Genomic DNA, 18,202 nt, shown 5'->3' with positions numbered 1-18,202 from the left:
AGTAGCCGTAAGCTTATCTATACTGTGTCGTTTATCTACACTCCAGGCCTTCATGTAACATCAAGTGTCCCGATTTCCTGACTTGACGTTTCCATTCAATTCCCGAGAAGCCAGGGGACAGTGGAACGGGGATAGTCATCTTTTCTTTCTCCTTCTTTCTCCATGTCAGCTTCACATCGACCGGAAACAACACCTCTTTCGTTCTTTTCTCTATGCTTTTCCCAGACCAACAAGCACCAGCAGAGCCACATTCATCACCACTAGCACAAGCCAGATAGTTGCAGCAAGGATCGTGACAATCCAACCATTCCGCATATTCACAGCTTCTCCAGTGGTATCCGTTCGCACAGTCATGATTTGGCTTCGACAGGTGAACCAGACGAGGGGAGCAGTGACAAATGGCAAGATGACGCTCAGCACCACTTGACTGGCAGTCAAGGCCGAGTTCAAGCCTTCTTTGCCCACGGCCGCCGCAATGATGATGCTGGGGATGATGCTGATGGATCGGGTGATGAGCCTGCGGACCCAGGGTTTCACAGTCCAGTGCAGCATGCCCTCAGACACCATCTGACCCGCCATGGTGCAGACGATGCCAGCAGAAGTACCCGACAGCAGAAGAGCGAGGCCAAAGATAGTGCCCGCTGCCTTGGAAAGGTTCTTACTGAGGAGGTCGTGGATGCCAAAGAGATCTGCCTGCGTGGCCGCGGTTTGCGGATAAAGTGACGCCCCGGAGACGATGAGGATGGCCGAGTTGATAAACAAGGCGAAAGTGAAGAGTGAGAAAGCAAGCTCTACGATCGAGTACTTGAGGCATGCTCGGATAGCATAGATGGACGGCACGTATTTCTCCTCTTCGCTGTCCGATTCCTCTGCCGCCATCGCGATGTGTCCATTCTGCCTATCGAATTGCTTTAGGCGCGGCTGCACAACGCCAGATCCCAAAAAGATAGAATGAGGCATGACGGTTGCTCCCATGATGCCACAGGATAGGTAGACACCGTTCCCTTCGACCACTGCTGCAGACGGAAGGTATCCCTTGAATACTTCTCCAATGGTAGTGTCTTGAATGTAGGAGAGCTGTATGCAGAAGCACACCATGACACCGAGGACAAGGCTCATGACGAAATACTCGAACAGCCGCAGGTGCATCATCGAGCCATTGGGACGATAGAAAATGAGAAGAATCAGGACGTCCACCATTGTTATGGCACATCCCGCAACTAGCGGGATGTGCAACAGAAGATTTAGAGCTATTGCCGATCCAATGACCTAGATGAATCAAGTGGTCAGAAAAGCAGCAACGGAATGGGCTGTTTTCGCTCCAGAACTTGACTTACCTCTGCAATATCTGTAGCGATGATGGCGGATTCCGCAAACAAGTAAAGGACAATAGTTAGCCACTTGGGCAGATATTTCCGGCAATTTTCAGCCAAGTTCAAGCCCGTAACGCTCCCCAGCTTGATGCAGAGAGACTGCAAGAAGATGGCGAACAGATTGGACATGAGAATAATAAACAAAAGAGCATATCTCGTTGCCGCACCTGCCTGGACATCCGTAGCATAGTTTCCTGGATCGATGTAGGCGACGGCGATGAGGAATCCCGGACCCACGAACTTCACATACTTCTGTGCAGTGACTAGAGCCTTGCTCACGAAGGCACTCGGGGAGCGGAAAGACTGAAATCGTCGTGGGTGGGTTTGTTGAAGGGCCGCTCGCTGCTGCTCTTGCGGATCAACCTTGACAGCGGTGGGTGACTTGAAGCCACCGGAGATTGACTCTGGACTGTCAATAGGCCTAATCCGAATGTCTTCCTGCGTTTCATTATTCGGACTCGATTCTGTGGCTCGCTCTTCTCTGAGATTCACAATCCCATTGAGGTCCGCCCTGGTGGTCAGGTCCGAGCTCAGGGCTTGCGGATTCTGGTTCCAGTCCGGATGAGCTTCGGTGTCGTCGGTGCGTGAGGGGCAATTCATGATGGTGATGCTCTCGAGAACAGGTCTTCTTCGGGGAAAGAACAGACACAAAGCAGGAGGAGTAAGGAAGTGTGAAAGAGATTATATCACTTGCAGCCAACTTCGTGGCCTTTTACCCCGTACACGGTTTCTCCCGAACAAGATTTCGGTACGGTGAGGGGGTAAGGAGATCGATCTGAAAGTGACGGGGATGACGAGCAGCGGACAAGTGACACAGCCAAACGTCAGCAGCTTTTCTTGGAAGCAAATCTCGGGCTTGGTTAGGCTTCGAAGCTGACAAGGAGGAATTGGTCTTTTCACAGGGGTCGGAAGTCCTCGAATCGGGTTTACCTCTGATGAATGGAAGTGAGATCGGTGCTGAAAAAGGGTGGCAAGTGTCCTCAATTCAGGTACCAGGCACACACTTGAAGCGGTAGGGCGCGGGTGTGGAATTTCCCGGGTGGCAAGGAACGAGGAATGGGCTGAATCATGAGACGAAAAGCGTTCAAGAATTGAATCCCCCGGAGTCGAGGTTAGGGCATTATCATTTTCTATGTTCCTCTCTATATCGTTGATGAACTCATGGGGCTCATGCATGGTGATGAAGGCGACGGAACGGGAGCGAAATATCAAAGAATCCCACAGCGGAGAAGGCCACAGCCCGTGAGGAGTCCTGGTGGTACCTCGTTCTAGGTGGCTAGTGCCTAGCGATAGGCGCTGCGGTGAGCGAGCCCCGGACTTTCCAAGCCCAGTGGCTTGCTTCTGGGCTCAAAAGGCCAGCTAGAGCCTCGAGGTTGTTGGGCTTGGCCCCCTTTGGAAAGGGCCACTAGGCGTTCCGCTTGCCCAGAACCAACGGCCAGCGCCCACGAGCCCGTGCCACAGGTGTCAGTCAGTGCCGTCCCGAGTTTAGAGATTCCCAAACGCCATTCAAAAAAGAGTGGTGTGGAGATCGCTGACGACTGCCAACGTAGCGCCTCAATTGGCTGACCCTTCCACTCTCAACCCGCGACAGGTCGAGTCTCGACATCCGAGTGCGTGGGATGATTGATCTTTTGACACTTTCTTCGTCTCAATGGTATCCAGCCTCGTCAACAATCCGTCAGAAGGTGTCCAGATTTCTCTACAACATTTCTGCTCCGATCGCTTTTCGAGGCTTCCCCGCCATCAGTTTGCGCCACGAGAACGACTGCGCCCACGGCTTGCGGGAGCTGCAGACTGCAGTCGAGTCCACCACCTGCGAACCCAAGCGACTGTTCTTCTCACCTTCAGCAATGCAGCATCCATAGTCCATCAGTCTTATAGGTCAGGGGGAAAGTCGGAGAATGGTCTTCAGTGAGCGTGTGGTGGTTGTTTCGACCCATTGCTCTTCTCCTTCACATCATGAACTCCAACAACAAACCGTCGTACGCCCCTCTGCAGCGTCGCAGGCGCAGATCCGATCAGATTTCACCATCCTCTCCCTCCTACCCACGACGACTTATTGACCGCCCTAATAGACATAGCGAGGCACTCAGCCCAATCGATACGCTGTCGGCGACCGATGAATCGGACAGCCCTTCGCTCAGTCTCAACCTGACTCTGACGTCTCCGGTGTACGACCCCTTACCACCGATTCCTCCATTCTCCAGATCTCCTGTGGTAGAACCAAAACAATACCAGAGATCGTCTGATGAGACCAACCGCCACAGATATGGACTGTCAGACGAAACTGTCCGTCCTGCGACAAGTGACGCGATCGACCCAAACAACGCTGTTCCCGTCTCCCATGCGAAATCATCGATCACAGGATCAGACTACGCGTCTAGGCCATCTCCAGTACTGCCTTCCATCCGTCTCGACGGTAGAGAGAGAAAGGTGCTCGATCCACCTGTTAAGCTCGGAGACAATGCATCCTCTCCGAGCCTTCGGAATTACAGCTTTTCCACTCAAATCTCGGACAAGTCTGCGCATGATGAACCGGTTTCGGTAAAAGGACACACGGGGAAAAAGAGCAGGCTGAATCTTCTGAATCCAATGAGCCTGTTGGCCCGTCGCAGGTCTTCTCAGAATCAGAAGCTCGAAGATGTCAATCTCACATTGTCTGTGCCAGCCTTGCCGGATAATTTCGACCCAAGGATTCGAGGAAAAGTCGTACACGACTTTTCTGTTCCACGATCGCGAAGGCTCTATTCTCACAATGACATTGGCACTGTAGAATCTCCAGCCTTGCGCTCTGGGTACAGCCTAGACACTAGCCGAAGCAATGATTCACCTAATTCCCGATTGGCGCCGATTGGAACACCAAGCATTCCACACAGTCCGATGTTCAAGGAACACTTTCAAGACGACCGTCCGTCGTTACAACCCGATCGGACGGGCTATCTGCACAATATCCATGCATTCAACTTGGCCAATGACCGCCAAGACGAGAGTACCGTGCCAGCTTTCGCTAGGCGGCTGCCGTCCGCTGTGCCGCAAGCTGGGCAGGACTCTAAATCTGGTTCACTCGTAGGAGAAACCAAACTACCACCGCTACCACCAGGGGAAGAGCATGTACCTTTGCCGCCAATAGGAGAGCCATCACCTCCGCCTCCAACACCTCCGCCTAAGAGCACGCCATCACCAAAGTTTGATATTCCACCTCCAGCGGCACTTCCAAAGCACATGACCAGCACTTCCTCCCGGTTTAGCTTCCAAATCGGTGGTGGAGGCTCATCAGCGCAGGAAAAATTGCTCGAAGAGAAACACAAACAACAGGAAGCAATCAAAAAGACAACTACTCAAGGCGCCGATGAAGAGGACGACTATGCTGACTATGACTTCGATGCGGATGATGGCTTGGAAGAGATGATTCCCGGGGTCAACGCGGACTATGAGGAAGACGATGGTTTCGGCAACGACATTCCGTTAGGAAATGCGCTTGTAGCTCGTTACGGCCCTTCCGATACCGAAGAACCTGTGGTATCGGATGTCAAGACCACCACTTTACATAGACACTCGCTGCAAGGCTTCCACTTTACTCCTCAATCCATGACATTCAGCCCAACCAGCACCAATAATGCATCACAGCCAACCCCGAGGGACCATGAAGGCTTTGCTATTGGGATTGCCGACTCAAGAGAGCCTTCCCAGGACGGTGGCCTGGAATTCCCACAGAAGGATAGCGTCATCGACATTGAAAAGGTTTCGATGCTCGGAGGGCTTGGCATTACGACGGCAGAAATTCATGGCAGGCGCACGCAACAGACCTCTCGTCCTCACGGAGGGGTTTTTGACGACGAAGACTTGTATTTTGACGATGGCGAGTTTGACCAGGTGGAGTTCGATCCTTCGGGAACAACCTTTGATGAGCAACTATTTGATGACGACACAGGCAAGCTTCGTGATATCCCGGCTGAAAATGCTCGAAAATTGGCGGCGGCCAAGCAGGCAGCAGGCATGGACGGAGAAGTGAAGGTCGCCAACCCTTGGGAGCATGCCGTCGGAAAACTTTCGCTCGACGACAATGAGCATCGGACCAGCGCCAAGCAAACCTCAGGAGAATTTGCTAGTGGTCATCTAAAGAGCCAAGGGAATTTCATGCAAGGTGGTTCCGTCACTGGACTCACTGAAACGAATCTTGCTGCGTATCACGACGCGTTGGCGTTTGCAGCTACTCAAGCTGCTGCAAATGGCAGATTCGATCGCAAGGTCAGCTTCAGTCAGAATTCAGACGACACTTCTCAGTCACCATTTGAAAGCAGCCAAGTTGGTGTTGTCTCCGAAGACAGCCGTATCAGCTACAATTTTTCCTCCGCTATTGCTGAGGACGATGGGTTTCCATTCGACGATGACATGGATGACGACCCCATGATTGCGGAGGCCAACGCAGAGGTTCTGGAGAACGACGACGAAGGGTTTTATGGTCAAGAGTTTGGATTTTATGCTCGATCCTATAACAAAAACAATGCAGAGCTTGTCAACGGGGGCTATTTTGCGGACCGGGGATCGAATGGCGTCAAGCGAAGTCACAGTGGGAAAGCCAATTTCCAAGAACCGAGCTTGACGCCCATCACCGAACGCAGTGAGTGGAGTACTCGCAACTCGGTGGTGTCACTGGCGATACCAGGCGGCATGCCTGCTTCAGCCCATTCGATGCCCAGCCCAGGGATTGCGGAGTTGCTCCAGCAACTTGAGTCTCCTGGATATGACGATGATATGAGCTTTAGTGGGCTGATGAAGCTCCGTGGCAGAACCTTTGGAGGTAGTTCGTCAAGCATCAGCAGCTCGGCAGCAGGAAACCCTGCCAGTTCACCACTCGCCCACGTTTCTAACCATCCGTTCCCTCATTCGGATCTTAACGTGGGCCGGATGTCCTCCTCGATCCATGGTCGGACGTCACCAGCTGGAATACCCGAATCGGAGGAAGAGGACGATGATTCTGAGAGACCTACCCTGACGCAAAATACACCGCGCAAGAAGATGAGCGAACCGGTGGTGGTAACGTCGCAGGAGGAACTGCCAGCGTCTCCAGTATCCGCCGGTGGTGAAAGATGGAAAGGTCACCACAGCCGCACCAGTAGTGGCGCGGAAAGTGTGAGCTATAAGCGTGATCTAGACGGCGGGTGGGTTTTGGAAAGGAGAAGGACCGACGAAGGGAGTGGAACCGAAGTTATTGACCGAGAGTATCTAGCCGGAGCCCGGATCTGAGAGAATACGTGCTGTGTAAGGACAGCCCCGGAAGACGAGGGCCGATTGATTGGATATAGATTATGGCCCTTGCAAAAGCACATTGGACACGACGATAATGATACCCCATAGAAACTTGGAAAATATATATGCTTGTGTATACAATTCAGAAATCACTCTGATGACGATGGAAGTGCTTGAAACAAACGAGACGATTGGTTCGGCGTTCCTGCCAAGACTAGCAGCGCCAATCAAAGCATGCTTAGCATTCTTGCATGTCTTGGCCTCGGCTATGTTTCCCCGTCCACCGATTCCTATTACGGGCCGTCACATCTTCCTAAACAGGGTTGCGGGATTTGCGTAACAGCCTTCAAGGGACCTTTGAATCTGAACTTCCTCGCACTTCCGTTTCGTGCACCTTAGTCCCGACACTTCAGTGTCTCTCCTAGCCTCAATTGCTTTCCACTCCTCTCGTCAGTGGTGCGGTTCACTCATTTTGGACCCGTCCTTCTCTCCTATGGATCGTTCTCTGTATCATTAGCTCACCATCAACTTCGACATCATGTATCGCTATGCTGCGGGCAAGCTCCCATTGAGGGCTGCGCAAGCTTCAAGGACTTTCTGCACTTCTTCTAACCTCCGAGCAGCCTCCGGAGGCCGTCAGAATGCCCTCATTGCTGGGAGGAAACCGCTAGCTGTCACGGCTCAGAGCTCACTGCAGCGCAGGAGCTATGCCATGACAGCTGAAGAGACCAACAAGGGCGTGGTATGTATCTCTTTAGCTGCTGGTCCGCAAAGAGAATGCTTTTCTAAATGCTCCGGCAGGATCCCAACGACTCCTTCCTCTCCGGCAACACCGCCAACTACATTGATGAGATGTACATGGCATGGAAACAAGACCCGTCCTCCGTCCATGTTTCGTGGCAAGCCTACTTTCACAACATGGAAGAAGGCACTATGCCAGTGTCCAAAGCCTTCCAACCTCCGCCGGGCCTCATCTCCCAAGCTGAAGGGGCAGCCAGCCTTGCCCCGAGCGCAGTGACCGGCACTGCCGGTCAAGACGTCACGAACCACTTGAAGGTACAACTGCTTGTGAGAGCGTATCAATCGACCGGACATCACAAAGCCAAGACCGATCCCCTCGGCATTCGTGGCGAGGCCGAAGCATTTGGGTATCGCAGACCAAAAGAGCTGGAGTTGGACCACTATGGCTTCACGGAGGCCGACCTAGACCAAGAGTTTGTTCTCGGGCCCGGCATTCTCCCTAGATTCGCCACAGAGTCTCGACCGAAGATGAAACTTCGCGATATCATTGCTGCCTGCGAGAAGATCTATTGCGGATCGTATGGTGTTGAATACATTCACATCCCGGATCGAGAGCAGTGTGACTGGATCAGAAACAGGATCGAGGTTCCGACCCCATATAAATATTCAGTGGACGACAAGCGCCGCATCCTCGACAGATTGATCTGGAGTTCCAGCTTCGAGGCTTTCTTGGCTACCAAATACCCCAATGACAAGCGTTTCGGATTGGAAGGTTGTGAGACACTCGTGCCGGGCATGAAAGCCATGATTGACAGGAGCGTGGACTACGGCATCAAAGACATTGTCATCGGGATGCCGCACAGAGGAAGACTGAACGTTCTGAGCAACGTCGTCCGCAAGCCCAACGAGTCCATCTTTAGTGAATTTTCGGGCACCACTGAGGCAAGCGATGAAGGTTCTGGCGATGTCAAATACCATCTCGGTATGAACTTCGAACGACCGACACCGTCTGGAAAACGTGTCCAGCTGTCTCTTGTCGCCAATCCCTCCCATCTGGAGGCTGAGGATCCGGTTGTGCTAGGAAAGACTCGGGCTATTCAACACTACAACAACGACGAGAAGAAACACCAAACAGCAATGGGTGTCTTGCTTCACGGTGACGCTGCCTTTGCGGCTCAAGGCGTCGTCTACGAAACTCTCGGCTTCCATGCTCTTCCTGCTTACTCCACCGGTGGCACCATCCACATCATCGTTAACAATCAGATTGGGTTCACCACCGATCCTAGATTCGCTCGATCGACCCCTTACTGCTCAGACATTGCCAAAGCAATTGATGCTCCGGTTTTCCACGTCAATGGCGACGATGTCGAAGCCGTCAACTTTGTTTGCCAGCTGGCTGCTGATTGGAGAGCTGATTTCAAGAAAGACTGCGTTGTTGACATTGTTTGCTACCGGAAACAGGGCCACAACGAGACGGATCAACCAGCCTTCACTCAACCGCTCATGTACAAGCGCATAGAGTCCATCAAACCTCAAATCGACAAGTATGTTGACAAGCTGATCCAAGAAGGCACCTTCACCAAAGAAGACATTGACGAGCACAAGAAATGGGTGTGGGGGATGCTCAACGACAGCTTTGACCGAAGCAAAGACTATCAACCTACTGGCAAGGAATGGCTGACCTCCGCCTGGAACGGTTTCAAATCTCCCAAGGAGCTGGCCACGGAAGTCCTCCCTCATCCACCCACCGGAGTTCCTTCTGATATGTTGAAGGAGATAGGTTCCAAGATTGCCGAGGCCCCAGAGGGTTTCACCGTCCACCGTAACCTCAAACGTATCCTGGCTGGTCGCAGGAAGGCAGTTGAAGAGGGTAGCGGCATTGACTGGGCGACGGCTGAGGCTCTGGCTTTCGGCACTCTGTGTCTCGAAGGTCACCATGTTCGTGTATCTGGCCAGGACGTCGAGCGGGGCACCTTCTCCCAGCGTCATGCTGTTTTGCACGACCAAGAAACTGAAGCGACATGGACACCTCTTAGCAACCTCTCCAAAGAGCAGGGAGCTTTCACAATCTCCAACTCGTCCTTGAGTGAATACGGTGTTCTCGGTTTTGAGTATGGCTACTCACTCTCTTCGCCCAATGCGCTTGTCATGTGGGAAGCCCAATTTGGCGACTTTGCCAACAATGCTCAATGTATCATCGATCAATTCATTGCCTCAGGAGAGGTCAAATGGCTTCAAAGGTCTGGTCTCGTCTGCTCTCTCCCTCATGGGTATGATGGACAAGGGCCCGAGGTAAGTTTGCAGCAATCCCCTCGAGGATAGGAGCAGCGAGGCTGATATTCTGGTGCTACAGCATAGCAGTGGTCGCATGGAGCGGTACCTGCAACTTTGCAATGAGGAACCTCGAGTATTTCCATCGCCGGACAAGCTCGACCGACAGCATCAAGATTGCAACATGCAGGTAGCATACATGACGACGCCCTCGAATTATTTCCACATCCTCCGACGACAAATGAACAGGCAATTCAGAAAACGTGAGTGAAATTAGTACTCGGGGAAATTTTGGCGCTCAACTGACATACAATCTCTTCCAAAGCCTTGATCATATTCTTCTCCAAGTCTCTTCTCCGTCATCCTATCGCACGCTCTGATCTGGCAGACTTCACCGGTGATTCCTACTTCCAATGGATTATCCCAGATCCAGAGCACGGCAAGGGAATTGCTGAGCCAGACGAGATCGACCGCGTCATTCTATGTACTGGTCAAGTGTATGCAGCATTGCACAAGCACCGAGCAGACAAGGGTATCAAGAACGCTGCTATCACCCGTATCGAACAGCTGAACCCGTTCCCATGGGCACTGCTGAAGGAGAACCTCGACACCTACAAGAACGCCAAGACGATCGTCTGGTGTCAGGAGGAGCCTCTCAACGCCGGAGCATGGAGTTTTGTCCAACCGCGTATTGAGACGCTGTTGAACGAGACAGAACATCATAACAGACGGCACGTGATGTATGCAGGCCGAGACCCCAGTGCGTCCGTGGCGACAGGTCTGAAAGCCACTCACGTCAAGGAAGAGCAAGCGTTGCTCGAAGAGGCGTTCAAGGTCACACAGGCTAAGTTGAAGGGCGAATGACTAGCCGACGGTGTGACAGGGGCGAAGGTGGTAGACGGATGATGATAATGATAAGATACGAGGATCTGTCATGGAAGTAGGAGGCTGTGACAACGCCGCCGCGAGCATGGAGGAAGTTGCCAATAACGGGATCGAGGGCTGTCGGCGTTGTTTGGGGTGGTGTTCCTTATGGGACTCGATCGTCGGCAATGCCCTGCACCGACCCGAAATGTCGATTCCACAGCCTCAAATATCAGTACAAATACCGCTCAAAAAGGTAAATGGCCACGCAGGGAGCTAGCTTTATTTGCATATCATCGTTCGGCGACCAGGTCAGGGTCAAAATATATTCCCAGATTGAAGCACGGTCATTTCATTTTCATTGTCTGGAGTTCATGTCGTCCCTTCCTCGTTGCAAATTGGAGAGGAGATTGATATCTAAATGCATACATACATGTATGTATGCCATCATTCAGCTACGTATTCAGCAGCTGGCTCGGAACGTGGTTTAAACCTGCGCTCAATGTGTCTACTTACATTCGTACCCTCACTGCAGTACATGCCAGCCCTGCCTGCCCGCCCGCCTGCCTGCCTGCCTGCCAAACCGACTCTCCAGATTCTGCAGGACATTTTCTCTACAAGGAGCTCGATCAAAAGCGTCACTACTCAGGCTTTCTTTCTTACATCCTTCATCCTTCGACAACGGAACAGAACAGAGGAATCAAACTTGTTTCGAAACGAACGAATTACATTTCTAGGACCTGGAATTGATTCTCCGTCCATGGCTTGATAGAGATTGCAAGGCTGGATGGAGGCCGAAGGCTGAGAGGTCGACTTCTTCTTCTTGGCAAGGCTGGGATGCCCCTGACCTCTTTCACTTCAGTCCAGTTCAGTTCGGCTCAGTACAGTACAGTACGCCGGAATGGATCGATGATCGACCTCGGACAAAAGGGCTGTAGGTGGATGGGTGACAACGATTGGGAAAGGAAAGGGACAAAAACTCACGCTGAATCAGGCTATCAGGAACCGGGCAAGGGAACGGGAGAACAACAGACTGATTTCCCCAGGCTTTGTGAACGAAGTCCGACCGACCAAGCGAGCAGCCACCGCCCACGCTTGAAGAAACAAGAACAGAAACAGACTCACCATCTCAGCTGTGTCTCCTCACTGCGTCTTCGTGTCATTGTAAACCCACCCGTCACGTGCAGGGCACCAGAGACGCCGCACCGAGGGCATGTCGCTGCTTGATGATGGTTAGTTCGAACAATGTACCGAGGAAATCAAAGACAGTTCGTTAGGTGCTTTGTGTTGTTTTTGTTCGGCTTTGTTTGCGTGTCTTGGTGCAGCTGGTCCAGAGGCGCGAAGGAACAAAGGGTCCCCCCCTGATTCTCGAGACCTTGAAAGACGAGGCTGGCGTTTCGGGGATCCGAGACCCAAGAGTGATGCCATCGTATCTTGGCTGCACGTCTGAGACCCCTGGCGAAGATTTCCTTTGTTGTTCCCCAAGGCTGTAGGGCAACACAAAGCGATTTTTCTGCTTGGGGGCAAGGCTGTGCTCACTCTGAGCGTTCCCCTGTCTTCAACAAGGTGACAAGGCTCCGGATCATGAAAATGCTCGAGGCAGCGTCTCAGACTGCCCCTGGTGCTTTATTCGAGCACGATGTCCGGGGCAGTGTGCTTTGTTGCAGGTGAGACTTCACCGCAAGGCAAGGCATTGGCAACGCAGTGATTGAAGGCACTTCGAAGCAAAGCAACAGCCTTGCGTGCTGGACCGCGTCGTCCGTTAAAAGCCACGATGCCGCTTCCTTTTCCGCATTTTGGACACTCACAACGACATCCTCTTCGCTCTTCCTTGGGCAGTCAGTCAACACTCTTCAACACACGCATAACACAGTCAGTCACCCAAACAGCATCAACCTTCGCCACCAGGAGACCCGGTGTCTTCCTTTCAACAAAACTCACCAAGTACCTCGTCCCCTCTGCCAGCACGTCACTCGATTTCTTGACAGCAGCACCGCTCCGCTCATGGATCTGCAATACTCCACCTCGATGAGGATTGGTGAGTCCCCGTACTTTATAGTACCATATACAAATACGGCTCCAAACCCGATAGTGTCGCGGACGAGACCGGGAATCCACGAGAAGCGAAGAGATGCCGAGCCTCGAGTCTATTGCGAATTGCCATCCTTCCCGTCCTTCGACGAACCGATACCGCCCGAAACATCGCTCGAGGAGATCTGCTCCAAATACCCAAACCACCTTCGAGGTTCTTACCTTGACGCCTTCATCCAGTGGCATTGGTCTGGCACCGACATGTACACTTGCTTGACCCAGGCGGCCATCAACGACTTCAAGGCTTTCGGCATCACGACCTGCAAGACCTTCGCGAACCGAGCCAACTTCTTGACGAAGAGACTCGACGCCCGACTGTCGGCACTTTCTGCAGATGAAGTCACAGCGCTGTGTATGGCTCCCAAGATCCGACCCTGCATGATAAATGGCACAGAGAAATACGGCGCGTCCAAGCTGCAGGGCAAATTCCACAACCCGAATGCTCCGGCAATTCGAAGATACCCTCACCGCCACCGAGATGGCAGGACTCCTGGAGTATCGACATTGATGAAAACTTTTGTGCACAACAACCAGGAATACCAGCTTTGGGATTCAGCCAAGGAACTCCAGGGGTACAGCCAAAGCATGGCAACTTACTGGGGTTATCAACGGGCGCGCGCCGAAGAAATCATTGATGCCGACCCCAAGTACTGTGCAAGCCGGGAAACTCGACGCAACATACTCATCCTGGAGATGACAAATTGGCCATGCAATGCTGCTACTGAGACGTTCTTCAGTTTCCAACATATTCAAGATTGCCTTGCTTTCGAAAATTTAATCTTCGACTTGGTTGTGACGACTGTCACGGATATGCTGGGTTCTTCTCCGCCCGCGGATATAGCTCATAACCTGCCATTGGCTCGACAGTCTGCCGTTTCATATGTTCTCACAGCCCAGAAAGCCAGATTGGCTAGATTGAAAGGCGTGTTGACGGCCTCGCGGGCTGGACGATCGACAGGCAGCCTGGTGGATCAAGTCATGTCGTGGAACACGGACTTTGAATGGGAGGTCTCCTATGCGACGGAAACAGACCGAAAGTCACAGGAGGAAGCTGTCCATTCCCTCAACCAGAGCGACTTGGGAACAGAGGGAAGTCCACATACAAGCGACCCCGTCACTCCGTTGAAACAAGAGACACCAGATGCCACAACCGCAGTGCAGCCCGTCAAACGAGTGAGATTTGCGGACACAGTCACCGAATTCGAACCTGCAAATCAAACAAGAGATGTGGATGTCGAATTCGAGGAACTACAGCAGGACACAGATGCAGGCATGTTGTCGCCAGACTCAGACCTCAGTGTCCATCACGCAAATCCTGCGATCGAGGGGGAAGATGTGTTTTTTACACACCACCCACCGATGCAAGTGCTACTCAAAGAGTTCGACCTGGACCGTCTGCCACTGACTCCTCTTCCAGATTGTTTGGATGTCCTGTTCGATTTGGCAGCAGAGGACTACTCAGATGTGTTTGAAGACAATGATCCCGAGTGTGCCAGGCTGTTTTCGGAGGCGGCGACTCAGCACGATGTTGCGATGATCATGACTGAAGACGAAACAACCATGTCTTGGGAGCTGCCCGAGCTTGTCGAGAACGACCCAGACTGGTTGAGAGAGGCAATAGGAAATGCGCCGGAGAGGCTTGGAAATGAGATTGCGACGTTGCGGAAGCTGCATGAGCTGGGCGACAACGATCCAGACTGGTTGAAGGAGGTCATAGGAACCCCGTCGGGGAGCCAGGATGGATACGCTTGATTTCTTATCTGTGATCACAATGACAGAGGTCGGCCAAGGGTCTTTGTATTCGGTATTTGTCTTGCAAGAGCGTCTGTGACGTTGCATGAACGCAGTGTTGTATTGGTTTCCTTGGGCGTGAAACTGGATGTGCGAGAAACAGCAGGGATGAATTCTGGATAGAGGGATAAACTGTTGGCTCGCGTAACAAGAAGACTTGGTGATATAGGTAGATGTGGTCCGGTCCATGGTTGTCTGGATGTCCAGCCCGGGCAGTCCACAAAATATCGTGGGCGACACATATCCTCCTTTTGTTCTTGGAAAGTTCGATCAAATACTGAATGCTTCAAGCAAAGCTATTGTGGATGCCCATCTCTGTACACCTGTTTCTTTCCAGTGCTTGCCTAATCTTGTTCTTGTCTTGTTCTTGAATGTCGAAAGGATGAGATGATGTTTGAACTGTGCCGCACAGGTTTGCACGGTTGGTGTAGACTCTCAACAAACCTCAGCAGATTGGGGGATTTGGAATGTAGCAAGGGATAACCGAGACAAAGCAGAGCAGTCAAAGGCAACCCGAGCGGAGGTATGGTAGTACTCGACGGTGTTGTGTTTGTTATTGCTAGAAGTCTCGAGGTCGGTAGGCGATGCGCAACAGGATTTCGAAATTGTTCCCAAGTAGTTGTACAGCCAGACGCATTGCTTGCTGGTAAGACATGCCCTTTCCCAGGTTTCATTTTATTCCCTGCAAAAGACAGCAAATCAGAATTCTTTGATAGAAATATAGATGATATACCCGCTGTATTTCCCACAGCAAACTCACTTCATTTCGCCTGCGTTGCATCATGTCGCAGGCTATCTTACGTCGACCGATCGAGGTGTCGGTGTCCTATACTTTTGACACCGTTTCCAACCTTCTTCACGATATTCAAACAAGATAGTCGAGTGAGATCGAGAGCCAGAGACTCTTGCCTCCGTTGCACGGCCACTGGTATAGTATAACGCTGTCGGCGGGTCAACGACCGAATTTGGAGTATCACCCCTGACAAACAGAGCCTTATTGATCCTCGTCTGTCTACAGTGTGTCATGAAGGCCAAAGTCTCTTGTTTCCACATACACACTCACAGCCAGTGTGGTGAGTGATTGCCTCTTTGACTGTCGACCGTAAGAAAGGTGCCAGACGAGATGGTTTGCTGGACTTGTGCCGCGCATAAAGAAGGACATGTCGGCTGATGGCGGATACAATCGATCTCTGGTTGTTCCGTCGTGGTCTTGAAACCGCGGACTGCTGATCAATTCACCATGCAGTTTGAAGCATGGAATTTGTCGCATGACTCGAGATCTGCTGCCTCTCCTGTTTGCTTGGGATATATATTGCTGTTCAGGGTGAGGGAGGTCGGTTTGATACCCTCACACCATTTAAGTCGCATCTTCGGATCGAAAGATTCTTCTCCTTAGACTATAGTATATATAGTCCTGGTATCGAGCCAAGTTCTGTCAAGCCCTCCGACAGCCAAACCATACTGCCTCACCGCATCGGAACAAAGCACTTCGAAGGCCGCCTGGCGTGTGCAACTGCGTACCGGTACAATTCACGCCTCAGATCAATTCAGATCGACTGGACCGGTATAAAACTCTTCGTCCGGGAGCAAATTTTTCTGATCTTCATCTTCGTCCGCACCACCACCATCCAGGTCATTTGCCCTCTGTTCTCGCAAAGCTCGCTCGTGCTTGCTGGACTGCAAGATCGTTCCATCGTCTTTGCTTTCACGAAACTCAAAGAGCTCCCTTGTCTCGCGATACTCAAGAACAAAGCCTTTCGAGGAAAAGAGTGTCCAACCTTCAACCGACAAAATGAACAGACTGCCGCCGACAAACAGCCCTTCCGAGACACGACAGCAGGCATATGACCCTTCGCAGATAGGGTCGCAGACAAACACCTCTTCGCAGCCAGAACCGCAGGCGAACAGCTCTTCACAGACAGGACCACAGACAAACAGCCCGTCATGGACAGAACGGCAGATGAACGACCCTTCACAGCTAGGGCCGCAGACAAACAGCTCTTCACAGATGGGGCCGCAGGCATACAGCCCTTCATGGACAAGCATGCAGATCAACAACCCATCACGGACAGGACTGCAGATCAACAACCCTTCCCTGCTAGGGGCGCAGGCATACAGCCCGTCATGGACAGGACTGCAGATGAACAACACATCATGGACAGGACCACCGGCGTTTCCATCACAGAGAGGACATCCTGCACAAAGAGGACTGCCGGCGTTTCCTGCACAGACAGGACTGCAGGCATATAGCCCTTCATGGACAAGACCGTCGGCGTTTCCTTCACAGACAGGACTGCCGTCATACAGCACTTCATGGGCACGAATGCAGATAAACAACCCTTCACAGACAGGACTGCCTCCGCCCTCACCTCGACATACAGGACTGCAGGCGTACCCTCCGCAGAGAAGACTGTCAGCGATGTCACCTCAACAGACAGGACTGCAGACAAACAGTCCTCCACGGACAACACTGCAGGCAAGCCCTCTGCCGCCAACACCCCCTTCACAGACAAGACCGCAGGCAAAAAACCCTTCACGGACAAGACAGCAAGGGACCACAACGTCATCACGCGCACCACGTAGCCGCCCGACGGTCCCTCGCTCCGATCCACATCAGGATGTACCAGCAGACTTTCAATTTCCAACGGCGGCCACCAGGATTGGCTCGGGACTCAACTCCGGGAGGAATCTCTTAGTGATCAGACAAGGTACCTCTCAGCCTGTGACCAGGGTGCCCCTGATCATTGAGCGCGGCCGAAATGACCGCCATCGAGGAGGCCATTACCCTCATCAAGACACTCCACTGCCGGCAGGCCTGACCCTTGAACAAATCATTCGTTCCTACCCAAGGCACGCCTGGGGCACCATGCTCAGAGTCTTTCTTGCAGAAGGGTGGCCGGCAGACCGCATTTGGCGCCTCATGCCCGAAGACATGAGGAACACCAAAAGCGCCGCCCGACCCTGGAATTATATCCAGGCGGCCATGGGTCGAGAGATCGACCGCATGGCCTTCGAAGACACCGGTGTGCACCGGGTACCCCCAAAGAGGGAAAGGACATCCAAGGACAATGACTCGGGAGAGGATCAGTCAGATGCAGAGGCTGTTCCTGAAGCAACAGAGAGCACCACACCGTCACCATCAGCTCAGGGTGGCCAGCCCGTCCTCACGGCGGCCGACTTGACCTTCCCACACCTACAGGAGATAGCAAGGATCACACATGCAGAAACCATGGAGGTCCGGGAGATCATCCGTAGTTATGGTCCCCGCGGAGAGACAGCCTTTTTGGAATGGAGGCAAATGAGACGAGATTGGGCCAGGCGTATCAGACACGCATATGCGACCGATACTGGGCTGGAAATGGCAACCAACAACCCAGTACAGATGCTGGGGCTACTCTGGCGCAGCCAGAACCCGGCTCGTCAAGGGGAGTCTGCGGAGGCCTACCGGGCCAGGGCAAACCTGCATATTTGGGGCATGTGGACGCGCGAATCGCAAAGGTTCCTCAAGGAACTGAAAAGTAAGCTGGCCGGTCTTGAAGGGAAGGAGGAGGAGAACCAGGGGGAGAAACAGGAGAACCAGGAGGAGAACAAGGAGGAGGACGAGGGGGACGTCGACGACGACGACGAGTGAAGGCCCATTGAGGCTTGTCGATGAAACTCGAAAAGAACAAAGAATGCCGCTGTTAAACGTTGGGACAGGCGTTGAGCGTTTTGCTGTTGTGAGGTTGAATGAAGGTCAAGACGCGTCCCCGGAAACAGACTAGTGCGTGCCATGCCGGCAAGATTTTATTGGTCCAGAGCGCAACATATCCACCATCAAT

General features: G+C 52.5%; 5 protein-coding genes across 5 annotated transcripts; 4 read left to right on the top strand and 1 right to left on the bottom strand.

Annotated features, from left to right (window-relative positions):
• Positions 1-210: 210 nt before the first annotated feature.
• On the bottom strand, positions 211-1,973 carry AYL99_10025 (hypothetical protein; the record flags this gene model as incomplete). Its single annotated transcript, XM_018841531.1, has 2 exons — positions 211-1,269; positions 1,338-1,973. The coding sequence occupies 2 exons, from the start codon at positions 1,971-1,973 to the stop codon at positions 211-213; spliced, it is 1,695 nt and encodes a 564-aa protein (XP_018689240.1).
• Positions 1,974-3,332: 1,359 nt separating this feature from the next.
• Positions 3,333-6,620, top strand: AYL99_10024 (hypothetical protein; the record flags this gene model as incomplete). Its single annotated transcript, XM_018841530.1, has 2 exons — positions 3,333-3,355; positions 3,449-6,620. 2 exons carry the CDS (start codon positions 3,333-3,335, stop codon positions 6,618-6,620), a joined length of 3,195 nt encoding a protein of 1,064 aa, XP_018689239.1.
• A 541-nt stretch (positions 6,621-7,161) lies between these two features.
• Positions 7,162-10,499, top strand: AYL99_10023 (oxoglutarate dehydrogenase (succinyl-transferring), E1 component; the record flags this gene model as incomplete). Its single annotated transcript, XM_018841529.1, has 4 exons — positions 7,162-7,365; positions 7,425-9,656; positions 9,718-9,898; positions 9,961-10,499. The coding sequence occupies 4 exons, from the start codon at positions 7,162-7,164 to the stop codon at positions 10,497-10,499; spliced, it is 3,156 nt and encodes a 1,051-aa protein (XP_018689238.1).
• A 2,004-nt stretch (positions 10,500-12,503) lies between these two features.
• AYL99_10022 (hypothetical protein) lies at positions 12,504-14,342 on the top strand (the record flags this gene model as incomplete). Its single annotated transcript, XM_018841528.1, has 1 exon — positions 12,504-14,342. One exon carries the CDS (start codon positions 12,504-12,506, stop codon positions 14,340-14,342), a length of 1,839 nt encoding a protein of 612 aa, XP_018689237.1.
• Positions 14,343-16,173: 1,831 nt separating this feature from the next.
• Positions 16,174-18,012, top strand: AYL99_10021 (hypothetical protein; the record flags this gene model as incomplete). The annotated part of the gene is made up of 1 exon (XM_018841527.1): positions 16,174-18,012. The coding sequence occupies one exon, from the start codon at positions 16,174-16,176 to the stop codon at positions 18,010-18,012; it is 1,839 nt and encodes a 612-aa protein (XP_018689236.1).
• Between the last annotated feature and the right edge of the window lie 190 nt (positions 18,013-18,202).

The sequence above is a fragment of the Fonsecaea erecta genome (genome assembly GCF_001651985.1).
Source record: "Fonsecaea erecta strain CBS 125763 chromosome Unknown Scaff10, whole genome shotgun sequence".
Lineage (NCBI taxonomy): Eukaryota > Fungi > Ascomycota > Eurotiomycetes > Chaetothyriales > Herpotrichiellaceae > Fonsecaea > Fonsecaea erecta.
The sequence above is the reverse complement of the archived record's forward strand: the minus strand, read 5'-3'. Positions and strand labels throughout refer to the sequence as shown.